Consider the following 22,167-nt stretch of genomic DNA (forward strand, 5'->3'; position numbering starts at 1 on the left):
ATCCAGTTAGAACAACCACTACTGCAATGTCGGAAAAGGATCCTCACAGGATTCATTTCCTGAAGATCTGAGAGATTCTGTGATCATAATCGTTCATCCTACATTATACAGTTAGTTTTTGTTAAGTATTATTTATATTTAATTTAAAGTTTAAAATTTAAAATGATTACTGATTGTAAGATGTACGATGAATGGTAACGATCATAGGATCATCCGGATTTCCAGGCGAGTATCCTTTTCCTACAAAGTCTAACAACCTTTGCAGGGGACTTCGATTTGGGGTTTTTTCTAAGTCCAAAATTTTGTACCTAATTTTGGTAAGGAAATTTCAAGAAGGTACCCAAAGGAGTAAAGCTGTTGGCTCACTTGGCCAAGTACACAAAAGCTCTTCTGATTGGCAGGGAACAACACATGCTGTCATGTGAATTCTGAGCTCATTTTTTACCACAAATTTTATTGTCGTCTTATAATGTGTCGTGTGATGAAAGAGATAATATGCGGGTTAGTTTTGGTGGCATACAAGAATTTCTCTCTGAAAAGCCATCAAAATATCTTGAAAAAGAGCCGCGTTGGAAAATTTTCTAAGAGGCTGAATTTCATTGGGACATGATGAACTGGTTCTCAATTACTTGATACAAAACCACAAGAGAAAGAATTATGCTAAAGAATGAAGGGGCATTTATGATTACAAATTGTCCATGAATTATTGTGGTTCTTACTCATGAGAAAACTTTTAGTAGGGTAACCTGATCACGTAACTGGTAAGGCCACTCTCACAAAAGAATTGGTTATATCCTGTAATTTGATTTCATTCAACCCAACTCTAGTTTGACCCAGTATGAAAGATGCCCTAATTAGGTAATTCTATTGAACTTTCTCTCATTAGCGTACGAAAAAAGACTTCAAACTACCATCACCTATCATGATTCTCTCGTAAAAGCGCTGGATCCTAATCAGGCTGCCTATAGAAGTTTCTCTTTAGGGTAGGTGAGGGTTCAAACCACCATCTTATCCTGATTGCAGCAACCTGAAATGATCAGCATCATTTCATTGCTTGTAGCAAAACCAAGAGGATTTGGAATACAACATTTTCCTAGTGTGCTTATCCGAAAAATTGTATGGTCGTGTAATTGACCGTAAAATAGTGGACTTCAAAAGGAACTTGCTGAGAGTTTGGTTAGAACTTGCTGGTGTTGGGGCAGTCATCCATCCTTGTCACCCAAAAAATAAACAAAAAAACAAAACACACTAATAACGAAATGGTGGTGCTAATCCATACCCCTTTTTATGTCTCACACCCTCTCAATTTTCGACCGTCGAATCGAATGAATTAAAGAATATCAACGGACAAAAATTAACAAGGATGGTGGGAGATAAAAACTGGTAGCGAAAAACGGTAGCATTGTTCTTGAGGTTCCTTTAGTTAAAAAAATATTCATCCAAAGAACACAATAAAACTCGAAAGGAAATAGTTTTGATCAATCTAAACCCATCTTATTACTCAAAATAGCCCTAATCATACAAATGATCACCCATAGAAAAGCTAAAAAATGGTACTGCCTCTACAAACAGTTTACAACCCCAGTACAGGAGGAACGACGGGAAAAAAAAGTATTATCTTTCTGTAATTCGACTGTTTTTGTATGGTATAACAAGGCCGGGATTGCCAACCCCAAACACTCTTCACGGTTTTGCGAACATCAATTGTGTTAAAGATGAGAAATCATAATCTTTTCCTGACTCTGCTGAAGTTGAAGATGATACGGGAGATGGTGATTGAGTCTTGTTTGCCCCATCGTTTGTCACGCCATTAACTGGGGTAACTTGAGCCATACTGTAAAAGCTGCAAAAGAGAAGCAGTAGTATGGTGATTTCAGTACATATAAAGACCTGGTAAAAGGTGCATTATTATGCTAATGAAGTAAAACTATAAGTAGCATTAGCATGAAATGATGGATATTTGATGCTTTACGTTCCCCTTTCTCCAGTGTAAGCTCGTCCATTTGGTATAATAATCTAAGCCAATGTGTTTTAAGGATAGTGTTTGCAGACACATACATCCGGTATATTATTCCCCACAAAAAAAGGTGTGGTCCTGGATTCATAACGGAAATTGGGAAAAACAATTCATGGTAAATCTTAAGGTTTTGAGCTCAATGTTCACATCGTGCTCGTATCTCTTCCTTTATCTGTAGGTGTTGGATTTTGGAGGGTGGGGTTTGACATGGCAGTTAACGATTCACCACCAATTCAGTTAGAGAGGAGCCTATTGCATAACAGCAGCAATCAAGGTTGTGAAATATGAACCACAAGGACCAAGATGTATACTAATATGTCCAAGAGCTCAATTTGCTTAAAATCCTTCTCCATTTGATTAACCATTTCAAGGTATAAGAAAACACGGCTCAATAACAGCTTAGAAAATCCCATCACATTTGTGCCAACTCAAAATAGATGCTAAATATGGAACACAGATTTATGACATACCTAGATGCTGAATACGGAACAGAGGTCCCCAGTGGATGTGCCTGTCCCATGGTCTTTGTCTGACTCTGATTCAAAAGGAAATATACAAAATGAATATTTCACTCGATGTTGATCAATGAAATAACATTCATACTGAACCCTTACTATGGACTCTACCTGTGAAACATTCTGTAGATCAGCCTGCCCATCTACAGGCATCACCAATCCAGGAAACTGGTAGCCAACGTTTGGCCAACTTTGGGAGGGTAAATTGCTTCCACTGGACACAGGTTGTTGAATAATACCAGGAAACTTTTGATCCGCGCCAGATTTAGCTGCCGCGGCCATGAGAAGAGACTGTTGCTGAGCCAGCATTGCTAGTTGCTGCTGATGCATAGAGAAGGGTGACACCATGTTCGACTGCAGATATTCAAATTGTTAAATAATATAATGTGCATTTACAAACCATGTTATGCAATGGAACAAGAAAACGATAATTCAATTCAGTAAAAAACAAAGTAATATTTTAAAAGACCATTTTAATAATACTTATGGCTCATTTTAAATTAAATAAATCAAACTTGTATAATGGATTATAGAGCAAAAGCCAGAACATTTTTGTCCAACTAACAAAAACAATCCATTTATCAAACCAATGATATATTTTCCAAACAAAAATTCTGATTTGCATGATAATCCAGCACATACCTTCTCAAAAAGACTCATAATATCATTTTTTAAGTCTTTCTGGGGTTTCTCTGAAACGGGTGTTAATGAAGGTGCATCTTTAAATAGATCCTCAATTCCTGATGAAGATTTGACATTGTCTGCTGCCTTTGATGGACCAGTTTTCTCAGCTGTCGATGCTTTTTCAGCAGCTGCAGATTAAAGGCAACCATATCTCTTAACCCCGATACAATGGAAAAAGGCCAGAACCAAACTTATATAGGATGATCCCAGTACAGGAAAACGTATTAGAATGATGGGAGGGGAGTAAAGACATACACTGAAAACCAGCCCAATCATTATCCTCAGCTGATGCTGCATCCGACCCATTCTCACTTGGACCATCCACTGAAAGCATGTTGAAAAGGTCAGTAGCATAATCAACTTTTGGAGGGGCAGGCGGAGCAGTATCAATGGCTTGTTTTGTTGCTTCAGCTGGCAGAACTGCTGGTTCTATTTTCTGAACATCTTGTGGTCTTGAGACATGTACAACCTGTTAAAATTTGGATACAACATGAATCCAAGCTTTTAGGTCTACGACTCTTTACAAAATAAACAAGGTAACAAATACTAAGGAAACAACTATAAAAACTAGGAAATGATCCAATAAAAGTAAACTTCAGTACACAATTTTTTTACAGGAAACATATTGAGAGAGAAGAGGATTAATAAAGACAAAGTGGATCAATTGATACGCTCAAATAGAAAAGGTGAAAGCAACAAGGAACCACACAAGAAGCAAATTAAAAATGACCATGTAAAACATTTCACCAAACAGATAGCAGCCTCACAATCCAAGTTTAGAATGAAGAGAATGACATTTTCTTAATTCAGATGACACCGATGCTCAAACCAAGTGAAACACATCTCAAAAAATTAAGAATCACCTGAAGGAAAGAAACACCCAACTCATGTAGCCATCTGAAAAGGTTTATACTACATTCTCAACACAGCCCAATGAAGGAAAAGGTGTTTGATACTGTCAAGTGCTCTTTTGCACATAGTACACCATTGAAGGGAAAACAACCATAAGGCCTTTTTCTCTGGAGGTACTTTAGCCTTCCATAGTAATGGGATCAAAAGCGAGGACAGTGTGATAAGAAACTCTTGAGGAATAAATAAATAAATCTACAACAAAAGGTGCCTGACAACTCCAGGAGCCAAGCCATCCTGGCTATTCTCGAAGGGGATGGAAATACTGCCAATCGAAAAGAAGAGTAGAAATCTTGACAATTTCCTGATCTCTCATATCCCCGAAGAAATTGAAGTTACACCACAAAAGATGAAACAGAGGAAACATCCAAACTAGCTATTAATGTATTATGAGACACGGGAAGCCAGTATGGTCAGGGAAAAGTGACGCAGAAGGAGGAATCCTCATAGCAGAAATATTCACAGAAATGAATCTTCTCCCTACTACCCAATATGAAACACAGGTTACTCAATATGTCTCTCTATGACACCTACTTGAACCTCTAACTACCACTTTAGTGCCCCCGCCAAAATCAACACTCTTGATTACCGAATGCCAAGGACGGTTCTATATTTATATGACACCATTGATACTTGATTTTAGCATGCTTTCTGCATGCCAGCAACGGTATGACGAATTGCCAATCCGTTATCTCCAACATACCCAATGTTTTTGTCCATTCTAGGACCGATTATCAAACATAAGTTAGTTCAACAATGCTTTTTCTTTTTAAGGAAGATGATTCCATGAAAAGCAGGGTAACATAGTAGCACACCTTCTTAAATGAAACTTTTCATTTTAGTTTCACTATTTCCCTTTTATTTATTGCCATGTTTGTTGCTCTAACTTGTTATTAACTCTCTTATTGAGAATATTTTCTGCCAATCATATCTTTTCTTGTTTCTTAGAAAATATAGTTCATACAAAACAATTGGTAGATCCGATATAAATATCATTAACACAGAGTTTGCCAACCCAAATCACAATTAATCTATGATAAGAAATCAATAAGGCACAACGACATGAAAACAAACAGAAAAAAACATAAGCTATCAGGGAAACACCATATTAATTAAATACCTGTTCAGGACCTTTCGGAGGAACAGGAAGACTAATTCTTGCAGCAGGAACACTTTCTTTTGTACGAGTTGTTTGAATTTTCTTCCTTTCCTCAACCATCTTTTCAGAATTTCCAACATAACCATGCCCACTTATCTCTCCAGGTTGAGGCCAATGTAAGTTAGTCCTTTCTTCCCATACTTTAGGAGGTGGCTTTGTTTGTCCGTCCCTAGGAATCCATCTCTTATCTTCATACCTTAAGAGAATGCCAGAAGCAATTTTAAAGAGTTTACCTAAATCAATATAATCAAAACTGGCGAAAGACAGTAACCGTATCTCGACAAATAGATACTAGTTCTAAGGGATACCGTCAGACACGCACTTTGCACGAATAAAATTTTCAATTCCAACTCTGTCATAGTTTGGAGGTAGTTCTGCTTCCCAGTAACTATTTGACTTCTCATTTCCCATTGCTGTATAAAATAAAACAAAATTTAAGAAAATCAACACCAATCAACAGAGAAACAAGCTAGAGGCCCAGGTCCCAGTACCAGCTTACATTGAATAAAAGCAACCTGCTCTGGAAGCCATGTGTCCAAAGTAGCAGACCGCACCTGCAGCAAAAGTAAATAACACTCAGACGAGCCCATTGCAACTGCAGTACATGGGTTGTTCTTGGATTTTATATCAAATCCTGTTAATTTAAAAGATTAGTTGTTTAATGTTCTACCCTCATGATATTAAATTATTGTTTATTAGAAATCTTGTTAACCAAGGGGATTTTATGGGTTTTTAAAGGTTTTTTGGAGCCTCTCCATGTAAATATATAGATAAGAATGAAAGGCATGAAAATACATGACAGTGCTGTTTGCCACCAATAGGGGGCAGTTTTTGAAATAGAATTTCAGGATATTTTTCAATAAACCAAGAGGTAATATTATGTGGATCCACCCGTTATTGTAATTTGCTGGACCTTAATGTTACTGTCAAAAAATTTTAAAGAAACACACCAAGAGAAATTTTAAACAGCCCTAACATTTAGTTCACCAAATTCTTGTACATGAGTCACATATAAGATGAAAATCACCTTGGATATGTGTACCCCAAGACTTCTGTGGATCCCAGAACACTGCATGCATACAAAAATACCTAAATTCACGCTAGCCCATCTTGGACCCCTGTAAAGAAATCAATTCATCATTCAAAACTCGTAATGTGATTAAGAGGCATAGCTGTTACGAGCTAAATCATTTTTCATTCTCTATGATTGGTTATTCACCATCATGATATGAAAATCATCTCTTTCGGATGCTTACGTACTTGGCTTTGCAGTCAGCGCATTCCCTATTCTCTGGCAATTTAAGAAGTCCTTCCAGTATCTGCACATGTTTAAAAAAAATTATAAATAAATGAAACCACTGAATATAATAAAAAAAAGGACAAAGGCAATACAAGATACTGATTCAGGAACTTTGAAATTGAACGGTACTTAAAGTGTGCAAATCACATAAAGAAAGTGTAAATATTTAAAGAGATATCAACGAAATTTCTACACAATCTGCAACGACTCAGTAGGATCATATTCATAATGTTCCAAACAATCTGCAACGACTTACATGGAATCTCTACACAGCCATTGGGTTTTCATTTTTGACAAACTCAAAGCAGAAAATGATTTTGAAATCACACATAAACAGAAATGACATAGATGCTTCAAAAGGATCTTCTTCAAAACTAATTTCTCCAAGCTTCGAAATTTACATATTAACTAATAACCGCATACACGGATAATTATAGATAACTGTCGAGGAAGATTTAGACTAAACACCGTTCGTTCATCATATTACCGCCCATTTCGATAGTTCATCACTAAAACCAAATTTCATACACTTTGGAAGAAGAAAAAGTACAGCTATCGGCGAATCGAAACAAATTCAGATAAATCGAATCATGACCCAGAACTATAGATCAAATCCCATCAAACCAATCAAATCCAACACATCAAGAATTGCCTTTCATATCCACAAATCCAAATTGAAATGTACAAAACTAATTAAATCCAATCAAACTCCGGCCATGCACAAATTCCCAAACATTTTCCTGTCAATTTCTCGGCAACCAAACACAAAAACAAAAATCAAATCCCACAATCGACAGCGAAGAATCCGAAAGAATATGCACGGAAATGAACAAGATCGGGGACAAATTTCGAATTCTGAAAAATGTACATAAATTGGAAAGGGGAAAAAGATGAGACCTTTCTGTGCTTGGCGTTGAGCTCCTTGGTGACGTTGGCCTTTTCGTTCATGGTGACGCGACCGTACAACAGCAAAACTAGCAGACGCGAGGAAAGACGAAGAGAAAAAGCAGCAGCAGCTCCGCGGGCGGACGAAGGTCAAATTGGTCTTTTTGCGCTCTTTCTCCCTCCCCTTTCTCTCTCTGGATTATTATGCGACCACGAAAGAGAAACGAAAGAAAGAGACGAGAGAGATCGAAGCACAGTCGCTCTTGACTTTGTTTTTGTGCCTTTGCTATTATCTCCCTGCTTTTTTCACCCTTCCACATTTCTTTGTTTTTTTCCTTTTCTTTTTATACCCAAAATTACATTGTGACTAGAGGTGGGGGAGACATCAATCAGGACTAAATCGATCAAAATTGATTTTACACTATTGTAAATCGAATTGACAATGAAAAATGTGTGACAAGTCAAGTAATGTTTTTAGAAATTAACTTGGCTTCTCAACAATGTCACGTTTCTGCAAAGTCATCGTCAAATCAAGCGTCATCGTCACACTTTAACAGAGCCCCTGACGCTTAGGCTATGGAAGAATGAATCTGAAAGCACAACATAACTTTAGATATGGAAGTGAGACGAAAATAACTAAGGTCATCTCCAACCGAAGGCTGGCCAGATGGCTCGTTTTAGCCATCTGGCCCTCCAAGATATTAATATTTTAATGAACAGTACAGGGTCACATTTGCCTTTGTCTCCAACCGAGGGCCAAAGGGTCTAGGACTCGTTTTAGCCCTGTCACAAAAAAATCGTCTCCAATCGAGGGTCAAACATAATTTATTATTTAAAAACTACAACTTAAATTCAAATCCAATGACTACATAACGCCGTTGGATTTGAATTTTTCTTTGCTATAAATAGGGTGGATATTTGGCTATAATTCACACAACTTTGAATTCAATCTCTTTCAATTCAATCATTTTTAATTCAATCTTTTTCAATTCAAGTTTGCAATGAATTCCAACAAATTTTGGGAAATAGAAGTTATAGGAAAAATTGGAATTTAAAAAAAATATATGAAACAAATTTTGTAAAATAAAAGTTATAGAAAAAAAATAGAATTAAAAAAATGAAAAATAAAAGTTATAGGAAATATTTTGTAAATAAAAAATAATAATAAAACTGTAAAAAAAAAAAAATCAAATGCAACGGCTATCTGACGTCAGCTAGCTGTTGCATTTAAATTTTAACTTAAGCATTCATGTCGGTTATAACCGACATGATTAATGTTTTTTCTGGCCAGTTCTTTGGACCTTTCAAATTCTGTGGGGCCCTCTCAGATTCCACGAGCCATCTGGCTTAGGTCTCGGTTGGAGACGATTTTCGGACTATTTTCGGCCCTCTGGCCCTCTAGACCCTTCGGTTGGAGATAGCTTAAGGGTAGCAAAAATACGAATTTCACAATATTTGAGAGTAGTAAAATGAGAATTAATGGGCCAACATCATGCCACGTCATCAGTTAATAGAAAATCTAACAACTACACTAACTAAAGTATTAAAGTGGTAAAAAAAATCAGACTTTAGGTATAAAAGTAATACGAAGAAAAGTAAGTGTAGTAAACTGCGATTTTGATAAAACTTGATAATAATACAGTGAAAACTATCCCTAAACTCTTGAATGATGAAATTAAAAGAAACAAAGAAAGACGCGTTGAAGAAGTTGAAGAAGAAGAGCCAAACCTATTGAATGAGAAGGAGGAAGCGAAATTGTTGGCAGACAAAAGAATTTGCAAATGTCAATTGTTATTTGGAAGTGGGGTTGGGGGGGGGGGGGGGGAGCTGGTTTTGAGTGTTGAAGGTCATGAGTTGTAATGGGTGGTCACAAAAGGTGGAAGAATTATTTGGTGGGAATCTATCCATCCATCCCACTAATAAAATCAAGCTGACCATGTGACCGGATTCCTTCCGGTGTACAAGAATTAAAATATCCAATTCTATCTCTATTGACATGTCTTCATCATTGATTTTTATTTCAAATTTGTATGATTGGTTGGTTTGATATTTCAAGCTATTCACCTTTTAACTCTGATGTTGAGCCCAAAAGGTTTTTACACCAAATTTAGGATTCGTTTGGCATCTTACTAAACAATTTTTCGTCATCTTTACAATATTTTTTTTAAAGATCAATTGTTAAGAATGATTTTTATTAATACTTGAAAACTTGTTTGGTATAAAATTTAAAATTATTTTTAAGTAAAATTATAAAGAAAAAGAAGGCAACCGAGGAGCTGACGAAGGTAAGAGAGAGAAAGAAAAGAGATTTGATCAGAGAATTTGGTGTGAGAGTAAAGAGAGGAGGGAGATAAGATGGGAATAGATCAGAAGAGAGGACGAATAGAAGAGAGAATCGAGATTAGAAAGGAGAGATAGGATGGTGAGAAAAAAAAAGAGATAAAATAGAGTGAAGTGGTATTTTTCTTCATTTGTAAGTTGTAAGTAGATCTTAGATTTGATTTTCACTAAAGGCGAAGTTGAACTACATTATTATGGCAATCTCATCTTAAAACTTGAAACTTAAAAAACAGTTATTAATTGGTTTTGAGCTCAATTTATGCAAATAATCCTACCATAACTGTTATTATTTTGTAGTCCTTTATTTTCAAATCGTTGATTTTTTTTTTTGTTGAAAAAACGAGGCTAAAAATCCAAAACAAAATTATTGAATGATAAATTTAGCCAAGACATTCTAAATCGATCTTCACAAACTATATTAACAGCAGAAATTACTAAACTACAAATTGCTAAACCTAGCATTTTGCTGATATTTACATACAGGTTTAGTTGATATTAACAAACGACAACGCATTTTGATCAATCAATAAAATCAAAGACAAACTAATGAAAATATCTTCAAATCTTTGTATTTTAATAAAAAACCATTAACTAACTTTATTTAATGATAAAAGACAAAATAATAAATAAAAAAACATAAAAAACACCACATGGGCTGGTTCACATACACCCCACCCCACACCTCATTTCCACTATGTTTTCTCTCCATTGTCAGCTATCATTAAAACATTATTATTATTTTCTTAGAATAAGAGAAAGACTTCAAATTGAATTACATTTTCCTAGTTTTATTTTTGTGGTATTGTTTCCCAATAGTAGTCAAGATGATGAGATATTTTTTAAAGTGCCCGGAACACAGAGTGATACACCATATCTCTATATAAGTTGTGAGTTTCTTGTGTTAAAAAATAAAATTCCCACCACTTACATAATAACACATGGTGTATAAAGTTAAGATTGTTGGTGGAGAAGAAGAGGAAGCCGCATATGGGCGAACAATAGAAGAAAATTAAGTAATTGATGTAGAAAGTTAAGAAATTGAAGAGATACAGAGAAAATTTGATGAGTATCGAAGAAAATTAGAAGAAGAAAATGTGTTTGGAAAGTGAGAATGTGCCAAGAAAATTCAAGAAGAGGAGAGAGAAGAATATAGTATCGTTAAATTTTATAAACAATGTAGTACCGTTAAGTTTTCTAAACAGTGTACTACCGTTAAATTTCATAAACAGTGTAGTACATTTAAGTTTTCTAAACAGTGTCTTAAGTTTTCATAAACAGTGTAGTAAGTTTCATAAATAGTGTCGTAAGTTTTCATAAACAATGTAGTAAGTTTCATAAACAGTGTAGTAAGTTTCATAAACAGTGTCGTAAGTTTTCATAAACAATGTAGTAAGTTTCATAAACAGTGTCGTAAATTTCATAAAGAGTGTAGTACCTTTAAGTTTCATAAATAGTATAAAAAATTTCATAAACAGTTTGTGTGAGGACATGTGGCTGTGCACGTCAATTTTTTTTTAATATTAAAATTATGTCTTTTTCATTAAAATTTAAGATTTTTTGTCATTTTTATTAAAATTTACATTTTTTTATTATTAAAACTTAAGAATTTTTAATTAAATAAAATTATATCATGTTTTTTTATTTAAATAAACTTAACCCATTCATTTTTCTTTCTCTTCCCCAACGCGAAAAAGTCTGTTATTGCGTCTTTGTTTTAGGGTTTTGTGTTTTCATCTCGTTGTCCTACATCTTTTCCGAATCGCGATCTTGTTTGCTTCCCAAGATAATCAGTGAAATACGTTTCTAATCTACAGGGCAAACGGTGAGAAATTGGGGGTTTTCAATTGAATTTTCAATTTTGTGGGTTCGCCCAATACCCCAGATTTACTTTCCAAAGAATATCGATTTCGAGGGATTTCTTGAAAATTGATCCATCAAAGAGCATGAGTACGCTTGATGTGACCATGGAAGATGGCGGCGGCGCCCAACCGGAATCTCGATGGAAGCAAATGGGGCATGGGGAGAAGGAGGCGTCCGTGCACGAAGAAATGAAGAGAATGCAGAAGTTGCCTGCAAACAGCACTTACGTCACTCACCGGTTGCGGGTTCTCAACAAAATTCTCCAGCTTTTGTCCATTCAGGTGCACAAGCATTGAATTTTCAGTACTATATATAGCATAATTTAGCTGTTAACTGTAGCCTGCTATCCAATGGGTGTATTGTTTAGGCCAATGAGATTCAACTAAACCGAACACCCACACGAAAAATTCATTTAGGGTCCGTTTGATAACCATTTCATTTCGAGTTTTCGGTTTTCATTTTTTGTATTAGAGATGGAGGGAAAAGTTTGTGGGAGAAATGAGGAATGCAGAAGGACGAAGAAGATTAAATGAAAACAAAAACTTGAACGTCGTTTTGGTTTTTAGTTTTGATTTTGTGGGTCAAAAGATGAAAACTAAAAACGATATGGTTATCAAATGGGCCCTTACTCGACTAATTTTTTGGTTAATTACTAGTTTGCTTTGCTATGCAATATGGAATTTTGTGTTTTCTATAGGATTCTGGTTAGAGTTAGAAGTCAAATGAATTTGATTTCAGTATTTGATATCATCTTGCTCCATTGTATGCCAGAGAACCGCATCACAAGAACAGGAGTTGGAGTTGCTTTTCGCCGGGCTGTCTATGTGAACTCAACCTTTCATGGTGGTGGTCAGTCCAGTTAAAGTTAAATCTTGTGGAGTTAGATATTGTAATTACTTTTGCAGTGGAGTATATGTAACGACTAGGGTTACCTTATTTGCAGTGTTCTGTTCGAAGCTGGTTGACAAATAGTTTAACTGGTTGTTGTGTTTGATGCGTATAGAATGATGTATACACTGTTAAATAATGACTTTTACTAGCTTCTTATGTATTAAAAGGTCCTTTTGTTTTAAACCATTCACTTGAATCTCATACGTTTCATAGATTTTTTCAGGGAGCCTCACGTTCTTCCCAATGAGGGATAGGGGTAAACTCTGCATGAAATTAGAAATGTAATCACGGTCTTGATGTAAAGACTGCTTTAAAAAATTGTTTAGGTTGTTCCGGCAAATATAGGCATGACTTTACTGTTCGTTCTAGGCAGAAAACCCTTATTCAAACTAGCAACTTTGCGTAGGAGCACACCCTGTTCTGCCATTGTGCTTTGTCTGGGGACCTTCTTATGTTTGTTAGAAGACATCCTCGTATTACGACCGTCCTTGCCTTTTTGGATCGCTTAATACTGTGTCCATATATGCTTATACCATTTGCATTGTATATTTGTTCTCAACCTCATGCAGTATTTGTAGAGCAGTTTCTGTTGATCTTCTGATTTTGTTAATCAACTGCACTGCAGAATCTCAAATCATGAATATATTGTATCTGTGTTTATAAGAAGACATGAGTTCAGGTCTTTTCCGTCACACACTGAAGATTGTACGCTTTTGGGCACGCTAATACTCTTGACATGGTGGAAGTGTATGATAGTGATACTGGAGATTATATCATCAGGTTGGCATTTCCATTTCCCATTCTTTTGGAGTTAATTACTTGGAGCAATCTTTGGTTTCATATGGATGCAATTCTCAGAGAGCAGAATCGGCGCGATGAACTTTTGACCTCTTTTCTTGACGTCCCCGATTTTTGTAACATCATCGTCATTTTTTCTGTGTTTCTCATAATATTCATCTTGTTACTTTATCCGTTGAGACTATACGTCTTAAACCAGGCTTTATTTTTGTTTGTTCGGGAAATTAAAGTAGAAGTGCCTCCCTACTTTGAATAAAGCAAGTGGCCAAAAAGTGCTTTTTGTAAAAGCAGCTTAATCTCTTAAGCTATTACATGCACGAATATACTGTAACCATGTCGTTTCATTATAATGAATCAAACAATTTATATTATTCGTATGAAACGTCGCAAATCTCAAAGTATAATAATGGCTTTAAAACCGAGTCCCAAACTTCCTTCCCCAAAAGTAAGAATTATTAAAGCGACCGAAACGAAAAGGAAAGCCTGAAGCTTTGAGCTACAGAAAAAAATGGGGATTTCCGATTACATCTCCGGGACAACCGATTCGCTGAAACGGAACGCTCCGGGTCTAACGGCCGTCAAAAACTTGTGCTCCACAGCTTACGGTTACGGGTCGGGTGCCGTTACCCAAATCGACAACGCCGTCAGGGGTAACTTGAACCATTATTTGGGGGACGCGGAAGGCCGGGCCAAGATCGTCCGGTTCAGCTCCAGCATCGCTAAACACACAGCGTTGGAGAGCCTCAAAACCGTCCCAGGTTTTGTTTCCTCGTCATTTTCAAATTTTTTATTGTTTTGGAAAATTGATTATGTCGAGTTCTTGGGTAAGTATCTGAATACTGCTATAGATATGTTAAAAATTTTATTTATTTTTTGGTCAAACAATAAACTATATTATTTGGATAGTTGAGATTGACATAACTCTTTAACTTTATTTTTTGAGTTTTAAAATCGATAGAAATGGTTACTTACATTGTTTATTGTCAATTATTTTGGTTATACGTAAAAAATATCTGGTAAATTGATGTATGTTTGTCAAATCAACCCCGTCATTTGAGCTGGTGGTTTCTTCAGCCTAGAAGATAATTTTGGAGGATGACCAAAATGACTGGCCGTGGACAATCTCAGAATCACTTCTATCGATTTTAAATTGCAAGGAATTTCAGTGACCATTTTGGCTAAGCCTTAAAAAATTGGCGGAAATATCCATAAAGAATTTGCTGAAATTTACTTGAACGGTTTTCCTTGCGCCAATGTAGTTATGCGAAACCCGAATTCTTGGAAATTTACATATTCGTGCCCTAGTTACTCTACATTGTTGATTTTTGGAACACGCTCAATGTTTATGTCGTCTTAAACACGATGGATGTGCCGCTACAGTCATGTAACATTCCTCCACACTTGTAAGTGGGGAGGTTTTAGGTTTGACTCACTGGGATGTGCCGCTAAACTGCAGTCATGTAGCATTCCTCCCCACCCACTGGGTCATTAGCCATAATTCATTATTTTGGATAATTTTTCATGCACGAGTTGGTGCGAGTAACGGTTCACAAATCCGTTTGTTTATGTCCTTATATAGAGTTGTGCCCAGATAAGTAAACTTTTGTTCAAACTTTCGGAAGTTTGGGTTTCATGAAGCTTCAGAACTCTGGTGTAACATGTTGATTTGGGTTTCTTGACTAGTCTAGCTGCAGTTGTTATCGACTAATTTGCGGTTGGATGTGTAGGTTACAAAATTGTTAAGAGATCAATCAGTGACTTAAATGAGACCGATGAACAAGAAGTGAATGGGAAGGCAATGCAGGCTGATCTACGCAGATTGAAGAAAGAGCTCAGTGAATACAGGAAAGTACATGAGCTAGAAGTGGATGTGAAGGCATTGCAGACTGATATACTCAGATTGGAGAAAGAACTCAGCGAATACAGAAAATCACACAAGCAAGTTCAGCTAGATAAGCCAAGTGCGGATTTGAAGTTACCAAACACAGCCAACATTCATTCAGTTGCAAATTGGAAACCAGAAGACGTGATCGGAGTCTTTATGATGAAGGAGGTCATGGGCAGGAAATTCTTGGATGATCTAATGGCTTTTCGTGGGGGACCTACAAAGAAGTAGAAAAGTGTCAGGTACTAAGTGGAGCGATGATCGTTATCTGTCATGAATATTCGCCTTGTTTGAAGCTTTGTGAATAGGTTTGCATGCTCTGTGTGATGATTCCCTCTGTGTGCTTCTGCATTCGTTTTGTAACTTTTGTTTGGGGTCTCGCCCTTGACTTGAGATGTGGTCCATTGGATGTGGCGCATTCGAGATGATATGTGCTGCTAATGTACTAGTAAGAAAGCAGCCTTTTGCATTTTCAAATCCAGTGGCCTTGTCGTGTTTGTAAATTGAGGGCACTGTCAAGTACGTTCATAAATTGAAGCTAACTGGTTCTATATCGCTGTTTAACGGTTCTCGTAAACTCCTACCCCAATAGATGTTTAAAAACCCTACTTGACCCGAACCCCAGGGCTAGCCAATTGGTAAGGGAGGAGAGATTTTTCATTGTACTGGGAACACGATTCGATACACAAAGTTGCGTAATACAATTGGACATAAATTTTGTTTGTTCTTCAGGTTTTCAACTGTTTGTGTTATTACACTTGGTGTACCGGGTTGTGTTTCTGGCACATTGAGAAAAATTTCTTGTGAGAGAGGAGTGGAGGTAAATGATTGATAAAAATAGGGAATTACCATTAGCACTCTAAAAATCTCAATTAGCACTCCAAACTTTCTATAATTAGAAAGAAAAATACACTTGTGAGGAGTGTAGAATGAGATTTTTAGAGTGCTAATAATAATTCCCTAAAAATATCATAAGTGTACCAAAGAAAGAAAAAATGTTCTACTTACAAAAGTAACAGGATTGATAAGTTTTGCATACGTATATAGTACAATTATGATATTTTTGGATCCAAAATATGGAATGTAGGAGAGAATCTGCAAAATGAGGTCACAACTTTGTGTTTAAAGACTTAGTTGTTGATTTTGGATCCAAAATATTGTTATCTGAAAATTGGTCTAAAATTTCTGAAAAACTAGCATTTTATGATTACATCGGCAATAATCCGGCAAGGGGGGTTATTTAGAGTGGGCTCAATAGACAACCGGGATGGAATAGCTGTTTGGTGGTTAGGACATCCTATTTTTAGAGATAAAGAGGGGCGCGAACTTTTTGTACGTTGTACGCCTACTTTGTTTGGAAACACTGCCCCTCATGTTACAATATTTTTGTTAATGAAAATAAACTTTTGTTAATGGTTCAATAGATCTTTCTCCTCACGTCCGAAAGAAAATGTAACCAAATCAATTCATTGCGGTTCGGTTTTTATAAACGTATTTTAATACAAGGTTCAGTTTTTATAAACATATTTGTTCTTGCCGTTGTTTCAAGAAAAGGCCTAGCTAGCATCAGAAAGTAATTTTTTAAAAGCACTTCGAATCTCAGAAAGTGCTTATCCAAGATTATAACAGTGCCATTTCATCCGGTGCTTTGCTTCCCCAAGCACCAAAGCCAGCAGATACTTTGCTTCAGTAACACTCACTGTTTAAGTTTTCAGTTCTCTTATAAAGGGCTTAGCCTTTCAAGGCAATCCTTTGCACATGTAAGTTACTTTTAATTGTCACTGGTTTTCGTTTTCTTTTCATAGAGGGCGCGGCATTTAGCGGAAGAAAGATTTTGGTGTTTTGGCAGTCAGTGAAGCCAGGTACACAATCTTTTTTTTTTTTTTTCTGAAAATTATCTAATGGTTTCTTTTATGTTACAAATTTTTGTATATGTTAGGAAATATTTAACCACAGTAGTTTCATCGAATTGCTTGTTGAAAAATATGTGGATCGAGACACCGTATATTCAGAGTAAAATTATCTTGCATTGTTCTGGTGATGTGTAGGAAGTAAAAATTCAGCTATGGGATTTCTGACGCGGATTTGTGAACGAATAATGTTCATATGGTATCTGATTAGGGGATGGATTAAGTATCAACAAAACTTTGAAGTTATTAATATGAACACTCTCAGAAGAATGTTGGAAGAGCTAATTAGCCAAACTGAATGTATAGTCGAAAAATTAGATGCCGAGCCTCTTGTTCCAGTTATACAACAAAGAGATGAAGTCTATGATTGGTTAGAGAACGCGGAAAGGATCAAAACTCAAATACTAACTATCGAAAAGCTCGGTGAAAGGAAATTGATCTCGCGTGTACATCTTGCAAAGCTCGTTGATGAAAAAATCGGAGAAGTTGAGGAGTTGCTGAAAAAGGGTTGTCTCTATAATGAGATTTGCACTAAGAAATCGTTTAAGTACGTGATTATCGGTGGTGGAGTTGCAGCTGGATACGCAGCAAGGGAGTTTGTCAAGCAAGGGCTCAAACCGGGTGAGTTAGCGATCATATCCAAAGAAGCCGTGGCACCTTATGAACGTCCGGCACTTAGTAAGGCCTACCTGCTTCCTGAGGGAGCTGCAAGGCTTCCGGGGTTCCATGTCTGTGTCGGAAGTGGAGGTGAGAAGCTGCTTCCGGAGTGGTATGCGGAGAAAGGTATTGAGTTACTTCTCAGCACAGAAATAGTCGAAGCGGACCTTCATTCAAAGATCCTCACTAGTGAAACTGGGGGAATGTTTGAATTCGAAACTTTGATCATTGCAACTGGTTCCAGAGTTCTAAGGCTGACAGAATTCGGCGTGCAAGGAGCTGATGCGAAAAACATTTTCTACTTGAGGGAAATCAGTGACGCTGATAAACTTGTAGAGGCAATTAAAGCCAAGAAAAACGGAAAGGTAGTGATTATTGGAGGAGGATACATTGGTCTTGAAGTCGGAGCAGCTATGAGAATCAACAAATTTGATGTCACCATGGTGTCTCGGGATCCATGGTGCATGCCTCGGCTTTTCACTAAAGAGATAGCCGCTTTCTACGAGGGTTACTACGCCAATAAAGGAGTTAAAATTATCAAGGGCACCCCTGCAGTAAGCTTGGATGCTGACACAAACGGAGACGTAAAGGCAGTGAAACTCAAGGATGGCAGGGTGCTGCAAGCTGACATTGTTGTTGTTGGTGTCGGCGCAAAGCCTCTCACTGATTTGTTCAAAGGCCAAGTTGATGAAGAGAATGATGGGATCCGAACTGATGGAATGTTCGAAACAGATGTCCCTTATGTGTACGCCGTGGGGGACGTTGCTACTTTCCCTATGAAATTGTACAACGACATGAGAAGAGTCGAGCATGTCGACCACGCCAGAAAATCAGCTGAGCATGCTGTGAGAGCTATCAGGGCAAGTGAGGAAGGGAAGTGCATTGACGAGTACGACTATGTTCCGTACTTCTACTCGCGTGCCTTCAATCTTTCTTGGACATTTTACGGAGACAATGTGGGTGATCCGTTGCTGTTTGGAGACCGCGATCCGACGTCAAGAAAACCGAAGTTTGGAGCAGCATGGATCAAGGATGGGAGGATTGTGGGAACGTTTTTGGAGGGAGGGACAGATGAAGAAAACAAGGCTATTGCCCGAGTTGCAAGGGCACAACCTTCAGCTGAGCATTTGGATACGCTGAAAAGGGAGGGCTCTACCCTTGATATTTCCATGTTAACAAATTCCCACTTATAATTTGGGAAGTGATTTTAATTGGTTACTGGAACTCTATATATTTATGTAATACCCTGTATAAAATTAAAAAGATCGGTAATGTGCGTCCTGGATTTGATTTTTTTTTTCTTTTCATTTTCTTCACATTTCATTCTCTGTACATATTCCATGGATTGATTGAAAAAAAACAAAGTGATTTCATAATTTCGTTGCTCTTTTTGTTGCTATTTACTAAAGTATGTGGCTTAAACCTAATATTTTTGTTATTGATAATGCGTGTGACCTAATAGATTGACGAGAAATGCTTTATCCACACTTAACTACGCATTTTGCCACATCTCAACTAATAACACATTATCAGGTGTGTTATACTAAAGATTAACAATCTACGTAGCGTGCAAAAGCTGTTAATTTGGGTCCTAATTATGTTCTTTGTGAACTCAGATGTGCGAGTGTATGTTTACTAAACGGGAATGGAATGAAAAGAAACGGAATCGCATTCATTTCGAAGCATTCCAGCATTTACTAACATTTAGGGAATGAAAAAGTAAGTAGGGCCCACATAAAATTTGGAGTCAAATTCCCCAAAATGGAGGAATCGAACTCCTTAGATATGTGTGGTATTTGAGTTCCGGATGAGGGAGTGAACGGGAATGCACTTTTTCTACCTATTATGCCCTCTTAATATTTTTAAAATTTCAAGTTTGCACACAACAAACCCACTGCTTTAGGATTTTGGAATAAGGGTATTATAGTAAGCACACAACAAACCCACTATTTATATTCGGATTCCAGAACATTTAAGTAAACAGGAATTCGATTCTAACTTCTTCTCATTTTAACTCTTCCTCAACGCGCTATTAAGGACGGGGAGATATTATTTTGGACAGAAAAATAGTTGAATTCTTGGTAAACTTGTAGGTAGGGGTGAATTTTCAATTTTAATAGTTCGAGGGAACTTGGCCAAAATAATAATTTAGGGGATACTTTGAAATGGGTAGAAAGTTAAAGGGCTAATCAGAAAAATACTAAAAGTAAAATAAAATAAAAAGAAAGGATAAAATGCCCTCTTCTTCCTACGGCATTATTTTCAGCTGACAATACTGAAACATAGGTTTTCCGAGATCTCCATCAATCCGAAACGCATCCGATATATCGTCCATCACAGAAGCGTATCGGGTACCGAACGACACGTCGCTCGCTGCCGAAATGGCCGCCATTAGAACTGAGAGACCCTCCTCTAAGCTGGAAGCGCACAAATCCAACCCCAACCGCCGAGAAAAAATTGGCGGCGGGCTTCTGAGCAACATCGCCAAATTCGCCATCGACTCCACCATCAACTACTCTTTCAAGGCCTTCCCTGGTTAGCTTTTCATCTGTCTCATAAATTTTGGGTTTTTTATTGCTTTAATGTAATCTACAATCCGGGTTAATTAACTTTGTTAATTATTTCAAAAGTACTGAGATTTTACAAGAACAGATGGTTCTTGTTAAACCCTAGAATCGGTCGATTCAGTTTCTTGTTTGAAATGACTGATACCCATGTAATTAAATTATAACTGCAGTTGCGGAAATGCATAAATTTTGAATCTTTATTAAATTTTAATTTGTGGGTTCTTTGAAAAATTCAATGAAAAGTTTGGAAAATTCAGAGAGGGTTGGATTGTTGTTTGGGTGTTGAATGCTGTGTGCAGTAATTTGACATATGGAAACAGCAGTCTAATAACTGAACATGAGTTCCTGTGGATGTAAAATCAGGGAAGCTTTGGATGACAAAAACCACAAACGAAATGGTTATCAAACGGGCTGAAATGTAAATACTGTGTACTTTGGTTCCACTAGTCAGTGATTGGACTTGATGTGCGAAACAATGTGAACAATCGAAAATTGAGGGATATGAAAATGCAGACTTGATAGCGATTTTAGGGAGCTAGGGAGGCTTATAGTTTTGTATAACTGTTGGTATCGGAGATTTTATTTGGAAGAGGATGTAAGGGCAATGATGGATTCGGTTTACAGGTTCAGCCTGTACTGCATTGCATCCCATTCCTTGCCTGCAAGGATGCACTGATGCTTTCTGTTAACTGCTATATCTGTTTTCCGTTCAGATTAGTTCTGAGCTATTGTACTTAACTACTATATCTGATGTGAGATAATATATACAACAACAACAACAACAACAAAGCCTTTTCCCACAAGTGGGTGAGACAATATATGTTGATGAAAAATATTTATATCTTTTGGACGGCTGATAGAACTGGTTCTTTGTGTTTATACTTCCATGTTTTCAGCTTGGCTAACGTTGTGGACGCATTCATCATTGTTTCTTTCTCCCTCTTTTCATTTCGCTTTCCGCCATTTTGAGTGCTGCAGGTAGGAAGCAAGTGCATCAGATTGTGCAGGAAGGATTAAAGGACCATCCACCCCTTTCAGCATCACTTGACGACAAGAAGAAACCAGAAGATCTTAAGTTAGTGATGGAGGAAATGCACGCGAAAATGGAGCATATGCAAGAAGACACGAATATTGTAAAGCAGCAACATAAGACATCAGCAGAGCATGTCGAAGGATCCGGGCATCCAAAGAAGATGGCGGATGAAGGTGTTCAGGGTTCGGATCTTCTGCAGAACAAGAAGAAAAAGATCTTCATTCGTTCGCGTCTTTAGAACGTGGTTTGGTGTTAATGATCATAACAGAAAGTAAACAATGTAAGAACTATAAAGTAAAACTAATTGTAAATAAAATAATGAGGATGTATTGCAAATAAATGAGGTTCAGAGTGAGTATAGCATTACTCAAATTATAGTGCAAAATTTTCGCCCAAAAAAGGGGACGCTAGAGTGACAGTGAATTGGAGCCCCTCTATTTCAATTTGGTTCTAAGCCCTTCCATTCAAATGGACTGCGGTGGATTTTGGAAAAGCTGAATTATGCGGTCCACTGTTGTACTTGTTTTGACTGTGTTGTCTCATGGACCTGGGAAGGTGAACTTTTGGGAGGGCCCAATGCACCCATCTAAATGGAAGGAAGAACAGGTGAGTTTTATATGAAGGTTTTGCTTGTTCGCTGTTGAGACTATCGATTACTTGTTTACTTGAGAAGTGTCGTGTTTTCGCACCATCATTCTTGCGGTGTCATGCTACGCGCATTCTCTAGCCTCGTGATTTTGTTTATCATGTTCTGCGG

The 22,167-nt window shown here is 37.1% G+C and overlaps 5 protein-coding genes across 6 annotated transcripts; 4 read left to right on the forward strand and 1 right to left on the reverse strand.

Moving 5' to 3' along the window:
* Window positions 1-1,381: 1,381 nt before the first annotated feature.
* LOC126615961 (ADP-ribosylation factor GTPase-activating protein AGD5-like) lies at window positions 1,382-7,752 on the reverse strand. Its single transcript, XM_050283907.1, has 11 exons — window positions 7,482-7,752; window positions 6,545-6,603; window positions 6,312-6,402; window positions 5,784-5,838; window positions 5,607-5,697; window positions 5,246-5,480; window positions 3,472-3,685; window positions 3,175-3,344; window positions 2,644-2,886; window positions 2,488-2,552; window positions 1,382-1,843 (listed from the first exon to the last, which is right to left on the reverse strand). The coding sequence occupies exons 1-11, from the start codon at window positions 7,530-7,532 to the stop codon at window positions 1,684-1,686; spliced, it is 1,434 nt and encodes a 477-aa protein (XP_050139864.1). The 5' UTR covers window positions 7,533-7,752; the 3' UTR covers window positions 1,382-1,683.
* A 3,719-nt stretch (window positions 7,753-11,471) lies between these two features.
* Window positions 11,472-13,740, forward strand: LOC126616240 (uncharacterized). 2 transcript variants are annotated; one of them, XM_050284256.1, is made up of 3 exons: window positions 11,472-11,950; window positions 12,441-12,512; window positions 13,186-13,740. In XM_050284256.1, exons 1-2 carry the CDS (start codon window positions 11,753-11,755, stop codon window positions 12,495-12,497), a joined length of 255 nt encoding a protein of 84 aa, XP_050140213.1. In that variant the 5' UTR covers window positions 11,472-11,752; the 3' UTR covers window positions 12,498-12,512; window positions 13,186-13,740. The 2 variants fall into 2 exon arrangements, with proteins under 2 accessions (XP_050140213.1, XP_050140212.1); XM_050284255.1 differs by lacking the exon at window positions 13,186-13,740 and having other exon boundaries at window positions 12,441-12,746.
* Window positions 13,741-13,835: 95 nt separating this feature from the next.
* LOC126616238 (uncharacterized) lies at window positions 13,836-15,794 on the forward strand. The gene is made up of 2 exons (XM_050284254.1): window positions 13,836-14,116; window positions 15,086-15,794. Exons 1-2 carry the CDS (start codon window positions 13,867-13,869, stop codon window positions 15,472-15,474), a joined length of 639 nt encoding a protein of 212 aa, XP_050140211.1. The 5' UTR covers window positions 13,836-13,866; the 3' UTR covers window positions 15,475-15,794.
* Window positions 15,795-16,841: 1,047 nt separating this feature from the next.
* LOC126614749 (monodehydroascorbate reductase, seedling isozyme-like) lies at window positions 16,842-19,209 on the forward strand. Its single transcript, XM_050282402.1, has 2 exons — window positions 16,842-17,105; window positions 17,292-19,209. The coding sequence occupies exon 2, from the start codon at window positions 17,309-17,311 to the stop codon at window positions 19,001-19,003; it is 1,695 nt and encodes a 564-aa protein (XP_050138359.1). The 5' UTR covers window positions 16,842-17,105; window positions 17,292-17,308; the 3' UTR covers window positions 19,004-19,209.
* Window positions 19,210-20,046: 837 nt separating this feature from the next.
* Window positions 20,047-21,795, forward strand: LOC126615107 (uncharacterized). Its single transcript, XM_050282847.1, has 2 exons — window positions 20,047-20,345; window positions 21,356-21,795. The coding sequence occupies exons 1-2, from the start codon at window positions 20,192-20,194 to the stop codon at window positions 21,646-21,648; spliced, it is 447 nt and encodes a 148-aa protein (XP_050138804.1). The 5' UTR covers window positions 20,047-20,191; the 3' UTR covers window positions 21,649-21,795.
* Window positions 21,796-22,167: the final 372 nt, after the last annotated feature.

Source organism: Malus sylvestris, chromosome 3, assembly GCF_916048215.2.
Source record: "Malus sylvestris chromosome 3, drMalSylv7.2, whole genome shotgun sequence".
NCBI classification, from domain to species: domain Eukaryota; kingdom Viridiplantae; phylum Streptophyta; class Magnoliopsida; order Rosales; family Rosaceae; genus Malus; species Malus sylvestris.

What these genes read in the sequence shown, in the direction of transcription:
- LOC126615107 (XM_050282847.1), top strand. Translation starts at nt 20,192, where the DNA reads ATGGCCGCCATTAGAACTGAGAGACCCTCCTCTAAGCTGGAAGCGCAC. An exon ending in CTCTTTCAAGGCCTTCCCTG is followed by an intron (nt 20,346 to 21,355) that starts GTTAGCTTTTCA and finishes TGAGTGCTGCAG; the next exon opens with GTAGGAAGCAAGTGCATCAG.
- LOC126616240 (XM_050284256.1), top strand. Translation starts at nt 11,753, where the DNA reads ATGAGTACGCTTGATGTGACCATGGAAGATGGCGGCGGCGCCCAACCG. An exon ending in TCCAGCTTTTGTCCATTCAG is followed by an intron (nt 11,951 to 12,440) that starts GTGCACAAGCAT and finishes ATTGTATGCCAG; the next exon opens with AGAACCGCATCACAAGAACA.
- LOC126616238 (XM_050284254.1), top strand. Translation starts at nt 13,867, where the DNA reads ATGGGGATTTCCGATTACATCTCCGGGACAACCGATTCGCTGAAACGG. An exon ending in GAGCCTCAAAACCGTCCCAG is followed by an intron (nt 14,117 to 15,085) that starts GTTTTGTTTCCT and finishes TTGGATGTGTAG; the next exon opens with GTTACAAAATTGTTAAGAGA.
- LOC126615961 (XM_050283907.1), bottom strand. Translation starts at nt 7,532, where the DNA reads ATGAACGAAAAGGCCAACGTCACCAAGGAGCTCAACGCCAAGCACAGA. An exon ending in TCAACGCCAAGCACAGAAAG is followed by an intron (nt 6,604 to 7,481) that starts GTCTCATCTTTT and finishes AAACATGTGCAG; the next exon opens with ATACTGGAAGGACTTCTTAA. An exon ending in TGATTGGGCTGGTTTTCAGT is followed by an intron (nt 3,345 to 3,471) that starts GTATGTCTTTAC and finishes TTTAATCTGCAG; the next exon opens with CTGCTGAAAAAGCATCGACA.
- LOC126614749 (XM_050282402.1), top strand. Translation starts at nt 17,309, where the DNA reads ATGGGATTTCTGACGCGGATTTGTGAACGAATAATGTTCATATGGTAT.